This window comes from Aristolochia californica, unplaced genomic scaffold (assembly GCF_029961685.1).
Source record: "Aristolochia californica isolate CCGP_79_NKW_82.1479 unplaced genomic scaffold, dmAriCali1.0.hap1 SCAF_4, whole genome shotgun sequence".
Classification (NCBI taxonomy): domain Eukaryota; kingdom Viridiplantae; phylum Streptophyta; class Magnoliopsida; order Piperales; family Aristolochiaceae; genus Aristolochia; species Aristolochia californica.
The window spans coordinates 1,562,945-1,580,048 of NW_027182103.1; the positions used below are offsets into that span (position 1 = coordinate 1,562,945).

General features: G+C 36.4%; 1 protein-coding gene and 1 long non-coding RNA gene across 2 annotated transcripts; one reads left to right on the top strand and one right to left on the bottom strand.

Moving 5' to 3' along the window:
- The first annotated feature begins 5,414 nt into the window (after positions 1-5,414).
- On the top strand, positions 5,415-6,385 carry LOC137962228 (uncharacterized). The gene is made up of 3 exons (XR_011115114.1): positions 5,415-5,492; positions 5,767-5,855; positions 6,281-6,385. It is a non-coding gene; the product is annotated as an uncharacterized lncRNA (long non-coding RNA).
- A 992-nt stretch (positions 6,386-7,377) lies between these two features.
- On the bottom strand, positions 7,378-16,459 carry LOC137962889 (uncharacterized). Its single transcript, XM_068810011.1, has 8 exons — positions 16,340-16,459; positions 15,337-15,360; positions 13,252-13,357; positions 12,839-12,907; positions 9,067-9,560; positions 8,720-8,981; positions 7,985-8,193; positions 7,378-7,681 (listed from the first exon to the last, which is right to left on the bottom strand). The coding sequence occupies exons 1-8, from the start codon at positions 16,342-16,344 to the stop codon at positions 7,615-7,617; spliced, it is 1,236 nt and encodes a 411-aa protein (XP_068666112.1). The 5' UTR covers positions 16,345-16,459; the 3' UTR covers positions 7,378-7,614.
- Positions 16,460-17,104: the final 645 nt, after the last annotated feature.

The window sequence follows — 17,104 nt, forward strand, 5'->3', positions numbered from 1 at the left end:
CTTGAGCAATAAGTTGTGAAAGACTGAATTCTTAAGATATTTGTTTTTCTTGAGTTATTTCTTATTCCCATTACTCCATCTTCATGCAATATGAATAGGCAGGGAGCTGCTGTGACCTTCGCAGAATTAGGAGATTATAGTCAAGCTGTAACCCTTCTTGAGAAATTAACAAATGTGAGTCTGAATATGAACCTATATTCACTAAAGTGAAAGCTCTCATAGTATTTAGTTAATGAACATCTGATACATATCTCATGCTTGAAACCTTTGCATTTGGTGTTCAGGAAAGGCCCAAGGATGCTGAAGCTTATCGTTTGCTTGGGGAAGTAAAATTTGAGCTTAATGATTATGAAGGGAGCGTAGCTGCATATATGAGTGCTGCATCTGTTAGTATTTTCTAGTATCCCTTTTCAAGGATTGCGAAATTATGGTTTCCTTGTAACCTTCTTCCACTAATTTCTAGAGCAGGAAAAACTCATATGCTGTATTTAACAGGCCTCTGAAGCTATTAATCTTGAGCTTCTGCGTGGTCTTACAAATTCATTACACTCTGCCAATAAGCCAGATGAGGTTACTCTCGCACCTTCTTCTTGTCTGCTATTGTTTTTATCCTTTTATACGAGTATGGAAGAGTATATTGACTGTAAGTGTCAGTGGTTTGTTTAGTTCTATTTAATTTTAGTTTGTTAATATACCCATAAGCTGTTATATATCTGCTCAAGTAGGGATCATTTTATGTTAAATGGGCAGCCCTTCCTCTTAATTCACTGTATAAAGTATAAAGTTGAGGATCTCTACCCTCCTGTACTTATCAAAAGAATGCACCTATACGGTAAGATGCAGAAGTATTTTTTAGTCTTTTGCTTAATTGATTTTAGTTTCAGCATCCATTCTCACTTCTCTGTCAAGCTTTTGTGAAGTCAATCACCTTTTTTCAGAGTCAGTTTTTCTATGTAAATAGTGAGTGTCTACTGTGTTTTAAGCAGGCTGTTAAAGAACTTTTATACGTCCGCGAATCTTTGGAGAAACAAAAGCAAAATAACTGTGATGTTCAGGTTGATGCTGCTGGTAATTTGGAGAAGCAAACATCAGTGGATCCCAATCAGGTGAGTTACACTTCTATGACATGAAAGTGTTTTGTGAAAATGTTCTAAAGAAATAGACCAGATGAGCCACAGAGAGACTGACAGGAATCTAAATCCTAACGTGTTCTACTTTTCTTGCCAGCAGAAAAGCAATGTTCGAATTTTCGTTCTCAAAACTCCAGAACATACAATAAGGATTCAGTTTCACATCCTCTTGAACAATTAAATTAGGTTTTGGTGAACCAGCCCCATTTCTTGTGATAAAAATAAAAAGATAAAGCTCCATCAGATGTTCTAAAGTAATTTCTAAAGTTGAGGATCTTTCCCAAGGTTATCACTTTTGTCACTTTTTCTTTCTTTTCTCCATCCAAAACTATGTCATGGTTAGTATTAAAACTACTGCAACCTGTTGGTTATCCTGTCTCTCTGACTAGTGCATACTGAGTTGTTCTCTTAACTAAGTGCCTGTCAACAAGTTTCACAATTTTTTTTGTTACACAACTTTGAGAAGGTTGGTTGACTAGCCAAAGGTAGAAGACCTTTTCCTGACTAAAAAATATCACTGTGAGTTAGGTTACCATTTCACAATGCTATGCTTACTGACATTTTTGTGACATTTTATTATGTATCACTCGGAAATTTGTGATTAAGGCATCATAGATTATTTTCTCTTAGATACTAAGACTACTAAATAAAATGGGCTTTCTATAGGTGATAGAGCATTGAAAGAAGAAAGCCTAAAGAACAGAAAGTTAGGCGACTTATTTGAGGGTCCAATTACCCTTTTAAAGCTCATATCTGGTAATGTTAAGAAATACATTAGGTCTAATTACTCTTTGTAGAAATACAATGACTGCTAACTTACTGTTAAGAAGTGTGAGTCTCCAATTACCCTTTTAAAGCAATGATGCTTTTGGTTGAGGCCTTGTTGGATTGCCGGGTTCTTTTACTCCTTTGTGGTTCTCTTGTCTTTTGGATTAAACCGTAATGTTTGAGTGCAGAAAAAACTAACAGAAGTTAATGTTCATGAAACAGAATGCGAGTAAATGATTTCTCTGAAGGTTTCAGAAGTCTCTCACTTCACAGTTCTTAGGCCGAACCAGATCTATCAAATGCAAGTATGATCCGTCAGACCATTTAGTATTACCAATACAAAGCTGAACCTTTGAGGAATCTAGTGCCACAGAACTTCCTTAGTTTTCCCATTTTGACTAGGTACAAGTTGGCGTTCTTACTTTCTACTGAAGGTAACTACTTTGTAATTTTTGTCATGGTTCAATTAATAGCTAGTACCATTCAGAAAAAAAAAAACATGCTAATGAGAACTAGCCCCAGCTGCCACAGGAAATGCGTTGGCCTTTCAGAAGTTCATTGTTTTAGTTGATGTTTACTTTTAAGGCAACTTATCAGTCATTGTCCTTGAAATAATTTTTCCACAGAAGCTTAGAATATTTAAGGCTGAAAGTAAAGACTCCTAATGTTCAATTGAAAAGGCATAATATCTGGTATGAAAGTTCTTGGCAGTGATAAAGGCTTCGCAACCCTGCAGATTTATGTCACACTTGTAGAAGTGCCAATGGTGTTACTGACACATTAGCTAGGGGAGTTGTGAGCCAGCACCTTGCTGTCAGTACCTCTTTTCCTTTGGTTTATTTTCCCTTGTGTGTGTTTCTTCATTGTTTGTCGTGTTGATGTTTTAATTTTGAGCTTGCAATGCTTCTCTTCATGTACTTTACTCAGGGAGTTTTGTTTAATAGAATCCATTTTTCTCACTGTTGCGTAAAAGATAATAATGTTTTTATGAAAGTTGGTTTGAAACTATCAGATGTTAAGCTATTGGCAGAGGAGGTTTATGACAGTGAGTGAGGAAAATAGATAAGTTTTAGCCACAACACTTACTGATACAAGATCCTTCAATTTCTTTGGGTATTTTTAGTTGATATTGAATTTAGAGTTCTCTTTCAGTCATAGTAAGAAAAGCTGCATTTAAGCTCATACATCTGGTTGTATGTGCGGAACTGCATGCTTACTTATATTAGTTGCGTGTGTAAATTCCCTTGTGTTCTCTGGAAACCACTTAAAGATGTTATTTGTCAGATGGCAGTATTTTCAGTTCCCTATTTTGACATCGTAGAGCTTCATATAGATGAGAGATTGGTGAAAAAACCAGGATATGCATTCTGAGAGGGAGAATTGGAGAAGATAAGGAAGAAAATGGTGATTGAGTGTATTTTGCTCGACATCAATAAATTTCTTTATATAATGGAAGCTTTCAGAGCTATCAAAGTTGAGTTTAGTAGTACAATTAAATTAGAACATTATACTGATAGAGATTTCTCTGACAAGTAGCTTGCTTGCCTTCTGTACTAATCCTACTCGAACACAGCAACATCTGTGCCACTTAAAAGCGAGGCTGTTGCTTTCCTTATCTGCCTTTATTTTCTAAATCCTGGCTATAGTTTCCAGCTTGCAGCTATTCATATCAGCTTAAACCCAAATATGAGAGAGTAAAGTAGGAATGAAACAGCAACTACTAGGGGAACCCTATCTTTTTTCTGTGGTTATTTGCTTTTTTGTGGTTGGTAAATTGATAATCTGTTTGAATTTGCCACGAAAGGCTCCTTTTGGCATGCAACAGTTGAATCATTCATGCTTGCATTACTTGCATGCAACATATCGTACATCCTTTATTTGCAAGTTTGCATGGACATGAAATAAACTGCAAATATGTAGGGAAAGAGTCCCGGAATAAACAAATGAAGAACTTGAACAGAGCCTTCTAATTGTCCACGCTCCACTAGCCTCATTAAGCTATAAACACTATTTGGTTCTTACTTTTATATTCTTAGACATCTTGTTTTTTCAAAGTGGAGCAATTTTACCTAAAAAGTACTCTTTTCGTGCATAGTCTCACTGTACGTTGTTTCAGCTGAAGAAATATGCCCATCGGTAAATGTTTGTAGCTCTTACTCTCTTTTTTTGCCTCTTTAAGTGTGCTCGGAATGCACTTATTAGAATAAACAAGAAGGTCTTGATAGTGCTAGATTTGCACCTGAAAATTCTAATTTAGCTTGCGTTATGTAAACGGGCACTGCATTGCACACAAGAGTCTGATTCTGAAAAGAGGAAGAGGAGGGGGAGGGGGACAATACACTGTTTAAAAAAAAACTATAAAAACAATTATTTATATTTTGATACTAACATGGAAAGTCTTGTTAGATTTATCCTTAATTGCTCCAGTTGAGACAATTTTGGACTTTTGACAATGTCTGTATTCTTTACTTTGTTCACAGACTAATAGTGGAAAGACTTCAAAAGAAGATTTGCTGCCAAGGTACCCTAGTTGTCTATCTTTTATGTGTACCATAAGTGTATTATCACACTAATTTCCGAGCTAAATCTCCCTCATACCATTCTGCAGAATATCAACTCTTAAACAATCTGACAACGTATTTGGCGGTAAGTAAATGTATCAGCTGAATCTGTATTTTTGAATTGGACTAAATTTCTATGATACTGTTGATTTTTTTCAGACAAGACCAGAGAGACTATCTCCTCTATCTGAGAATTTTACCAGATGTTTGAATACTTTCATTGCAACTGTTTGCATGAGAATGACTAATTTAGTTGACCTTGCAATATCATTTACATATACGCTATCTAGAAGTTCATTAAGCGTATATTTTTCTATTTTCTGTATGAGTACTCTAGCAAATGAATGCCATCAAATTGTAGATAGCATTCTGTAGCATATTCTAGCCACATGCTGTCCCATGCAGAGCATCAACAGTTGAAATTTTAAAATTATAACTAGGATCAGTTATTGTATTTTTAGAGCTAGTATTCTTTGGAGGTATTCTGTGAAGGGGATATCATGTACTGCAACAGAAAAAAAATGGAAGAGTGATGGAAATTTAAGACTCTTACTTGCATTAACTGAAAGCATTGCAAGTGTTGGTGGTTTACTACTCTTGCTCTGTTTGTAGGAACCACTTGTGCAATCTTGTGATCTGTGTCCACTTGTAATGCTTATTTTTGAGTTGGAAACTTCTGATTAACTTTATCATGGTGCCTTTATGTCAGACTTAAGGAGTTCATTGGTGTTAATTTTCTGAGACTACAAGGTGCAAATCTGCTCGGCCATCTTATTTCTAAAGCTATAGCCCTCCACGTTTTTAAAACTCATGTTTTCTTCTACACAAGTGTTGCACATGGGATTTGATAAGAAAAAGAGAAAACATCAAACACATAAGAGTTTCTTTCTATTTGCATGGACCTTTCAAATTGCCTTGAGCACTTGCTTATCTAATCTGCAGACTTGTAGATGTACCTGAACTAGCCAATGGTGCAAATGCAAAATGTAGAAACTTTGACCATCAATTTGTGAAGTTGGAAGCAGTTAAGAAGGTGAGAGTGCTCTACCATTAATTTGTCAATATTGAATTGTATTGAGTGGATGTGATTGTGGTTATGCACATTGCTAGATACCTCTATTGCTACGGTTTATTTACAGATGCCTGAGCTTTAGTTCTCCATGGGCAATCCATTTTGGCTCTGTTAAGTATCCAGCAGGCTGACTGGTCATATTCTCAATAGTTCATTACCTACATTTTATTTCGTAGTTATATGTTATGGTAAAAGAATCAACCCTTGGCTTTTGAAAATGCTCACTTGTCATCAGGTTTGCCTCAGAGCAGAAACAAAATACAGGTAACTAAGCCTTATCAAGCAAATGGCCATGACGCCCCAGTTGAATTAAAAGAAGAAACAGTAAGTTTTCTTGGCACTGCTATAGTTTTAAATAACCCTTCATGTGAACAGTAGGTGACTCACTTAAATTGAATGGAATACAAGTTGAAGTTGGAATTGCAGATCATGTCTTTGCTCTTGTCTTTGAAGTTGATGTCTACAACTGTTGAAAGAAAACTAAGGAAGAAGAAACAAATACTTCTCAAAGTTAGAAACTCTCGTACTGAATACTTCCATACTTGGGATTTTGTTTTTTCGAACTAGTATGTGTCTTCCTCGGTAGTGTAAACACTAAGACTAGTGCAAATGAGCAGGAAGTCCTTAACATTTTATTTTGTTTTTCCATGATATCATTCCCATTTGTAATGAAATTCACGATTAACTGCTAAGAATTCTATGTGAGAGTTCATTCTGATTCACACAATTTGCTGTCTATTTCGGACCAGGCTGCAGCAATATGAGGCAACGCTAAGTGTCTCGCCAACAGTACCGTCGTTACTATAGCCAGACTAAAGGGATAGGTGGCGTCTCTTCCTTCACTTCTCCAGCGAGAGGTCTCCTTTTCAACTCGATACTCCCTTCCCGTTTGTATGGAGGGGACTGCTTGTTTTTGTAACTGTTAGTATATTTATAAAAAGTTTAATGCATATGGTTTCAATTTTTTTATTTCCTTCTCTCCCTCATCGAGTCTGGGTGGAGTATGTTTAAGGTCGTTGATACCGGATTAGAGTTGGATTCGGATCATCGAGTCCGGAATTTAAAGACTCCTTTCAGTTTCCAAATTCCAATTCCGATGGGCCACAGTCGTAGCTCCGTGAAATTCTTAATTGGAATGTTGGCTCCGACGGGCCACAGTGCTTCACCTAGAGGGCGGAGGAGTTTTTGGGCAAGGAGCTGCTGCAACTCATCTGTTGGGATTCCAGAGAGAAAGCGAGAAGGGTTCTAGAAGAGGATGAAGATCTCAAGAGTTGTTCATGCAGTGGATCAATGATAGTAAGGGAAAGAGGCTGGAGTGATGATCAAGAAGATAATAAAGGAAGGAAAGACAGTGGTTTCTTTTCATGGGTTCGTATGCGAGTCTTCCCTTATGATCAAACCGATTAGATTAGTCGCAATTGTTCGCTGTTCGATTAGATTATTATTTCATTGGAAGTTTCGTCAGCGCAATGGGGCCTTGTTTTTTATTTCATTGAACGTTAGAAAACGTGGATGGATCGATTAGATTACTAGCAATTCTTCGTTGTGTATGATCGAGATTATTGACCATGTATATAATATCAGTTTCCAATTTTCTTTATTATTCTTTACCTGGATTTATTGAAAGATTACATTCAGAGGATCCGTTCTTGCTGCTATCATACTCATTCTTGATCTCGAAATGGTATCGAATTGTTAAAATCAAGGGTGTAGTCTGTTTTTTCACTTTGCTTTAGTTCTTGTTTTCTGGGTTATGGCCGCATGCACCGATGCTGGTAAAGATATCGCTAATCATATTTACATATGACCCAGACAGGATCAGACACTTGGAATCAGATTAACACAGTTAGAGAAGAACAACACAGGATGTTCATATAGATGACACAGCCGGTAGCAGCATTCATATAAGGTAGCTTATTTTCAAGTGGTAGCTCACAACCATTCTCCTGTCATACACCAGAAACGCATAAGAGTTGTTTGATACAGATTAAAACTGTTGACCATGGAAGTCGACAAAGTACTAGCTGTTACATCTTCAACAGCGCAATTACCAAGGCGGCATCTACTTGAACGAACGAGTACTTCATTCCTCTTCTTCAGCTTCTTCCAACCACTTTACAAATGGTTCCAGGGCTTTCACAAAAGTTTGCCTACACCAATCAAACAAAACAAATGATGAGCACAAAAGATCAATTAACTGCCATCTGCAATTCTTGAAACAGACTTCGTTCCACACTTTTTCTGGGATCAAACAAAATTCTTTTACAAGTACCACCTAATCTCCAATATTTTTTCAGGCCAAATTTTTCTAGAAGAGAGCCTCATCTCCCCAAAAAACAGTGTACAAACACCACCATGTAGAAGTCAACCAAGATAATCAAACATATAAGGAAATAGTTTTGCACGTCATTTTGAAAATATGGCAGTAATATAATCAAGCTTCTTTTCCTCACCTGCCCTTTGGGTTTGTTCCTTTACGGAACCAGAGGAGAATGGTGTCTTCTGCAAGCACATCCTGGTCATAAAGAGACCTCACGATTTCTGGGAACAACTTCATCAGTTTGGCATCCTCATAACATTGAATCTGAACTTTGTAAATAAGTTCCAACTCCAATTTGCCGGTAGTACAGAAGGTGTTTAACAGTTCGGCCCAAGTCTTCACCTATACAAGAAAGGAGAGGTCCATAAACAGCAACAAGAAGTGAGTAGAACGCATATACAATGGTAGATTTCCTGTGCGTTTTACTGTTTGTATGACTGTAACATTTAGCCTGCAAACCGGCATTAAACATATTTTGCTCCAAAGAGTACTATTAAGAACCAACCAATAGCAAACACAAAACCGGCGTGTGCCTGTGAGTATGTGCTGCAAATAATACTTTATCAGAGATACTAAAACAAATTATTTTGTTTGCCTTGCCAATGACATTGAACTCGAGATAGGCCTATAACTACACACGGGTGGGTCTTGATAAGACTAAAACAACAGAGAGATCTCAAACCACATCGCCTTGTCCAGTTCCAGGCACTGTCATCTGCCACCAGATTTGTTTTTTCCTACTAAGAGAAATATTTGACCAGATTCTCTTTGGACACAATTGAACTTCAAAAGTATACAATGGCAATGCACAGACATAAATTAGTTTTACCAGAAAAGAAAAAGCTAATAAGCAATCTCTCCCCCTCACCTGCCGAAGTGCAGCATTAGCATTCTGTTGCTGGTTCTTTCCAGACCACTGAACAGCATCCATTATAACATCCCACAAAATGCGCACCACTTCAATATCAGGTAATTTAGCATCCCTAACACGCTGTTTCACTGTTTCAATCACTTCAGATATGTCAGCCTCCTCCGCTATCTGGGTCGTTAATGCTGATTTCATCTCCTTCAGCTTGACTTCAAATATTTTCTTCTCATTATACTCAACGAGAGCAATCAACCCTTCCTTTCTGAAGAATAAAATCATTCAAATGGAAAATTTATAGTATTTGGAGAAAAATAAACAGCATTTAAAATGATATTCACAAAACACACCTAAAATGTTCGGCAAAACCTTCAGGAGATCGCTTGGCAGTAGGAAAGAACTCAAGTAGATTGTCCTCCATTTTGCCTCGTTTGAGAAGTGCTATAAGGTCATCCAGACTGCTGTCAACAAGATATTCCTTGAAAAAATCTGTTATGAAAGACAGAACTAGCCCTTTTGCCACAAGGTTGTCCTTGAGTAGAGGCTGAAATACTGTTTCCGGCGGAAGCCCCGATAGCTTCTGGGAGAAAGTGAGAGCTGTAAAAATGGCAAGCCTCTTCCTCTCATTCTCCTCAAAAAGCTCCAGTGACTGGAGGAACCTACGCATGACATTTTCAAGATTCTTTATGAGGAAAGGCCTTCTACGCAATATCTTCTGTATGTATAGAACAAATGGCAAAATGGCCTCCCGCCTGGGTTCACAGTCTAGAATGGAACAATGGTGACGATCTCCTTCATCAGGCTTTGTAGTGCCAGGTTGAGTACGCCCTCCTGTGAAGACCACCTGCAGTCGAATAAAAAGAATCTATTTACTGAGCCAAGGTAAATGGGTAAAAACAAAAAGAGAAATCAGTATAAAAGATACGTGTTTGACAAAGCATTCAACAGTCAGAACCAGCATGTATCTGACAATGTTCAGAACCGTGAATGGACTGATAAACAATCTTTGCTGAGACCAGAATATGCAGAATCAAAATGCCTATTGCAGATGAATTGGTACAGGCATCAGCACTTATAAATATCAACTAACAAGGCAATTGGACTATGGTTACAATTCCCTACTCAGCCACTAAAGTTAACCAGAGTTGGATATTCATCCAATTAGTCAGGCAGGCAGTTATCAATTGAATATTATCCAAATCATGATAAAGAGCCAACTAAAATAAAATATCCAATGTCTAAAAAAAGGTCCATTGAACAAAGTTTTTTATATTTCAATTAATTTTTTTTCAATCAGAGCAAGCATCATGTTTACAGAGCAACAATCAAAAGGCACTTGGACATAGGGTGGGTCACAATTCACCCTAGTTAATCAAAATCAGACATAGATATACTTATTCAGGTGTGAGATCCATCTAATCCATATGACAATAAAGGTCCAAATGGTAGAAAAGCTGCCTTAGGCCAACTTAAATTGCAATATTTATTATTGCACACAATGAATCCTAATTTAATTACACAAGTGACCAGTGAATGTGTACAAACTCATAAGCACACCACCAGGAGTTAAAAAAGGAAAAACAGTAAAAAAGTATAAAGGAATTCAACAGCCATGGATGATGAATACCTACACAACAGAAAAAAATTTGAAAGTAGAAAAGCAGGGATGAAAAAAATCTATCCATTTCAATGCCTCTGAAAAATACCTACACATTTCTATAAGGTACTTCTATAAAACATCATAAATGCTCCAAATGAATCATAAGACTAAAGCTAACTAATTTTTGCAATTTTAACAAAAAAGATTTGTTTATTAAGAATCACTCATGTCAGCACCAATGATATTAAAACATAAATCTCCACATCTAAAAACCTCTTTTTCTTAAAGAAAAAAATCAAAGAAACTCTTCTTAATCATAACACTGACTCTCCACCAAAAACTAATCCAGTTCAAAGCCTTCTTATGTAACATCCCACTTAAGTTTTGGGCTAGGGGGGGTTAGTCCACAATGAACTTGAAATGAAGCGAAAAATTCAATTTATCTTAAACGAATAGATTCAACTTCAACTCATCCTTGGGTGTTAGTGTAGACGAGTTCAAGTGCACTGGAAAATAGATTCCAATGTTAGTACCCCAAATGAAAAGTATGATATAAACAAGAGAATGAGTAACCTTTTATAATATACTTAAATAGAACATATATCTAAATAGATAATTAACCAAAATAAACATGGTTACTACACTTATAAGTGATTTAACGTGTAGTATTAGAATATATTAATATCCTAATTAATGAAAAACTATATTATATTACTTAATGATCATAGTTTATTATAAATTAATACGATAATTACGTGTGACTAGAATAAATTATTAAAAATAAAAAATAACATAAGCGAATAAAATAAATAAATAAATTATTTTTAAATAACATAAGATATGTTTTAACATTAAAAACCACTAATTTAACACAATAACAAAAAAAAATATAATAAATAAATATATATTTATCACAAAATTAATAATATATATTTAGTTAATAATATATTGTCACAAAATTTAAAACCATTGGTTTAATTAATTATAGCAATGGGATAATTAAACCAAAACAATTTATCAAATATTTATTTTAACAATATTTTAATTATGACTATTAAATCACTAATTTAATATAGTTATTATAAAATAAATATATTAAATAAATAAAAATAATTATTTTATAAATAAACTATATAAATTATTATTTTTATGACGATGGTTTAATTTTCCCTAACTTAGGAAAAAATAAACCATCGTCTTCCTCATGGCGCGCATCGTCTTCCTCAACGGCGGGCCAGCAGGCAACGGCACTCCGACAGTACGCCAAGAGGGAGGCCGAGAGAGAAGAGAAGTCGGGAGGCTCTGCGACAGAGGCTCGGCCTCCCTTGAGGCTCTGCAACAAAGGCTCGACCTCCTGTGCTCTGCGACAGAGGCTCGGCCTCCCGTGCTCTGCGACGGAGGTTGAGAGGGAGGCCCAGAGAGAAGAGAAGCCTCTCCCGAACTCTGCGACGAAGGTCAAGAGGGAGAGGAGAGGGAGGAAAGCTGACAGGGGGGGATTGAGAAGAGAAGTTGGGAGGCTCGGCCTCCCGTACTCTGCGACGGAGGTCGAGAGGAAGGGGGGGGGGGGGCAACGCTCGTCCGACGCTTCAAGTGTTTGATTCGCAAAACAAGGCAGAATCCAAATTCCCCGTTTTTTGCCTGAGCGAATGAATTGACATGATTCACTTGAAGTGTAATTCATTGTACACTAACCCCTTAATCTAATGAAATAAATAATGCGAGAGTAATTCATCTCACTTCATTTTGGACTAACTCCCCCAGGTGTTGCTACCACTTCTAATATGAGATCAGGTTCAACTCACACAGGATTTAGGACTTTTGTGTTTCCATGCAACCTATACTCGTACACAAACTGATACACACATACACACAAATGTTCATACATTCATACAACATTACATACACAACAGTATCCCCTCCGGTGACAATTGCCGATGGCATCAGGACTGCTGAATCTGTAGTGTCCTGACAAGACTGAAACTGTTGCTTTCACTTTCAATTAAAACATAGAGACACCCTTATCAAGTCAAAATCAGAAATTCACAAGAAAAAAGAAAAGAATAAAGAAAGCAATAGGAGCACCTCCGTTAATTCAAACTATAAGTTACATTTTTTAAAATGAAAATATAAGTTACAAGACACTTAAAACTTGAAGTGTGATCATTTACTGGCCATAATGATTAGATTGATCCAGTAAATTGCATCAAATTCAACCATTGACCAACATTGCAGAATAGGGCCAGGGCACAGTGCAATGACTAGCCATTCTTATAAAAATTTCTCTGGTAGTTCTTTGGGGGAATTCAGAACTACTCAACATAATCTCAATGTATTACATAGTGAAGTCTATTGCCACAGGCATTCTGCCACAAAATCATGTTTTCTGAAATTGCAACCAGCAAAGACTCTTACTTAGAGGCATCAATGGAGTGAGTAAATCCACACTTATGTATCTAAGTAAGAAAAGCATGACTCTTCCCAGTACATAAAGAAAAATAGCTACAGTCAGTAGGATAACTTGCCTCAAAAAAGGTATCACCATATCTTGAGAAGTTCAGATCGGAAGATTCAATGGCTTTTGCAACAAGTTCCTACAAGTGAGAAGTGCTAGATCAAAACAATAATAAATATCTCAACCTCGTGAAGGAAAAAAATGGGAGTGACAGAAATTTTTTCCAATACTTCAAAATAAAAGAAAAATGCCCACTGGCAATTAAGTATTCCCAAAATAGGTGTGATGCAAATGCAGTAACACTTGCAGTCAAGTAATTTATATCCATTTAAGGGAAGTCATGCCCCAACTTAACAATCATAGATCACACATTCTTGATGTAAGAGCCAAGCCAAACCCACAGAATACCCTTTTTCCAATAGCAAGGCAACCCAAATAAGAAAATAAAAAATAAACTTGTCAACTCAAGAAAATATCTCTCACCAAGTCGCCAGCATTATCCACATAAATTTGGACCACTGCATCCGCAAAAGTTGCAGGGTCCAAAGGAGCTGCTATATTCCGTTTGCGGGTCTTAATCCGCGTACCACTGAATTAAAATCAAGTAAAATGCATGAGAATCGTCACTAAATAAGCAGCAGTAAATTGATAATGATTAAATTGCTAGCACAATCAGATACTGAACAGTGAAACACAAAGCAACTGATCTTAACTGAAGGGAAACCTAATACAGGATAGATGATAAAAAACCATGAGAAGAAGTATTAGCAAATGAAGAAATTACACCCTGAAAGTGGCCTTCTTATTGTTGACTAACAAATTAGGATATAAGGTCTGGAGTCTCAAGTTTTCAACTATAATGAAAAGCATATCCATTTCAAAATAATAATAGTAATAATGACAAGTATGTAATAAAGCAAACTCTCTACAGACATATTCCCATTGATACGCTCATAAAGCTGCAACAAAAATAACTCACCAAATGCAGCAAGTCAAAATCTATTCCTTTCAGAAAACTAAAGGTTGTATTCCAACAGAACCCAGATGATATCAAATATTAAATTGGATAAGAAACTATGGTTCTGGATTCAAATAAGGAGCAGGACTGATAGCTCATTGGCAGGCAATCCAATCAAAACTCAGTTTTCACCCTGTCGGTATATCTAAGCTGAGGTCAAAGAAAGCATCTTAATCATTTTCAAATGCAAAACACAACAGAGGTCCACTAATCATAGCAAAGAAGAATAATGTAAAAACCTCTGGACATCATTTCATTGTCCCACATGTTCAGGATATTCTATTTTCTTTTGATCATGAGTTCATTTCTGTCATGATAGAGTCCATTATTCTGTATTATATAGTTCAACACGTGCTATAGTAAAATCAAATAATTGATAATATGAAGCTTTAAGTGCCTACAGTAATAAACCACCTTGCAGTTCTCAGCAGATAATTCAGTCTCGGTTCTCAGACTATACCATCATACAGTCACCCACAGATGAGTCCATCACCTTTTATAAATGCACACATGGACATATATGTGTATTAGATAAGGTGCAGATAATTCAGTCTCATTACCCATATCAGACTGTAATGATCAAGGATCGAGAGACCATCAAATAATCATTCCCAGATGAGTTGATTAACTCTTTTCTTTTCTTTTCTTTTTTTGAAAATGATGAGTTGATTAACTATTAAAATTGCAAAAATTGACATATATGTTTGTATTAGAGAAGGTAGTTAAGAGCTACAAATGGCATAACATCCTTAACTCTAACAAATGACAGAAGTATGTGCATGATAATTGATGCGTAAACTATAATCTCAATTGTCCATTTTACACAGTCATGCAAAACCCCTAAAGAAAAATAAGTTTTTTTTATAGCAAAAAGAGATGATAAGCATTACAATTGATTAACAGAACACTTAATTCCCCAAGACAACTGCTTCACGGAATTTTCTTTCCAGATATACCAATTGGCAATTGTACTCAGTACCAACCAAAGAGCTCTCAAAGGACAGAACAGCTCAAACACAGTTTCAGAATCACATATATCATTTTCTATAAGCCAACCATTGAGCAATCTCCCTCAACATCACATCAGTGTATTTCCATTTAGACCTTTTCTTTTTTTCCCCTTCAAGAAGATAGTCAGCCTCTCGAAAGGCAAAGGCTCTAACAAGACAAAACAATTACTTCATTGGTACTTCTGTATTTTTTCCTTGGAGTCCTGAGCTATTACCCAAGCATCAGATAAATAAACAATCTAACTTCAGATTGGACAGGAAACTTACAATAAGTATTGAAACTCTAAAAATAATTCCAAGCCCTATGAACCTTAAGGGATGATAGAAAAAAAAATATCATGAGTACCACCCACACCAGAAACATTTTAACAAAATAGAGGCAGAGTTTCCAGTAGTAAAACAACTAAGGCGCAATACCACGAGTAAATGCAGAAGAAATAGTCAATCATTTGAAGTCATGAAATCTACAATTTTGTGATCAGAGCAGGTATGGACACGGATACAGAAATTAAAATTGAATGGCGGAAAGAATCTACATACCCTAGAGTGGGTCTCTCCTTCGAGCTGTAAAAACGAACACGAAGCAAAAAGAGAAAGAGAGGGAAAGAGTTAATATATATATATATATATATATAACATCAGATTTAATTTTTGTAAGCAAAAAGTAACATTAACAAAACGCGACACTAATACTCAAGTAAAACAGTTGAACGCAACAGAAAAATAGACTTGTTACAACACAACGACAATGAAGAACGACTTGTTCCAAACCAATTATTTCGATTGCATAAGAAAGTCACGAGATACAGGGGAAAAAGATCGTAAGAAATAGGAGAAGCCAATAACCAGAAATCGGAAGTCCAAAAGAAACAAAGATAAGCAAAAATAACCGATAATTTCGAGAAACCAACAGATGGAAGAAATGAAGCTTTCAGAAGACAATGCAGAAATACACTAACCGATAAATTCGAAACAAGCAAAAAAGAGAAGCTTATATGGTCAAGGAACAAAACTTTATCATTTCAAAAAAAAAAAAAAAAAAGGAACAAAACTTTATCGATACTGCACACAAATACAAGAACCCATAGTATCCTCAAACTAGCAACTGCCATAATCGAGAACGAAGCTTTCTAAAGACATCATGCGCACAACTCGCGATCAAGTCTAAAAACCAAAGACATGAACCATCAAATAATTGCTCCCACTAAGCAAAACAACCAAGAATTTCAGAACACCAAAGCTGAAAAAAAAAAAAGAACTGGAGCCTTCTTGAGAGAAGACCCCAAGAGACTGATCATTCGCTGCAAATCGGATCCAGACTAAAGGTACGCCTCAGATCCAACAAAACACCCCTCGAAAAGGTACCTTCCAGAATGAAAGAAAACCACCATCCGAACCAAAAATGACAAGAACCCATTTGAAGAAAACACACGCAATAAACGATTACCCATAAAATCCCCACCGGAAAGAACAGACCAGCCAAACAACAAATCAACATACAAAAAGACAGAGGAAAACAGATCGAGCAAACATTATTCATTACCTCATAAACCAAGACAGAGAGGGATCAAGAAGAGCGGCTGTGCCTCGGGTCGGAGACTGGCGGTCGGAGATGAGGAGAGAGGCGCTTTGGAGGCTTATGGAGGATAGGAAGGAACAAAGGGGAAAGAACTAAACAGGATTCTTTCTATAAAAGTGGGTTTACTCACCTGACTCACCTTTCCACAGAAATCAGACTCAGACTCACGAAAATGCATTTCCAGACCTACCGTTAGTCCAAGTCACACAACGAAATCGGAAAGTGAAACGTGCCACTTCCCCTTACTTGCCTTGAGTCATAACATGCATTACCAAGCTTATGATAAAACCCAAATTTACGTAAAAACATGGCTAGGTGACAAGTACAAATTATAATTTAGGGGGCATTTATTTTTATAAAGCCTAAGGGGCAAGGGTAAAAATGGTAATTTAATTTAATTTTTCACAAAATATAAGGTACGTTACTTTGGACACGTCAAGATGAATTCTTTATATGATTCCTCGACTTTCAACCTTGAGGAAAAACCCCATTGCAAATATGGGTAGAGGACAAGGTGGAGACGAGTTTTTAAAAATCCAATTTAAACCCAACCGGCGGTCCACCTCTAAATTGTTCGTATGTTTTGCACTTGATACACATTGTTTTTCAATATGTAAATACCTATAAGGAAGTTACTTCCAAGTGACAATAGAGTTGTTGTTAATAATGATTCAATTACCATCAGCAACAATTAACTTCCATTTGAGGTAATTCCAGTTTTTCTTCTTA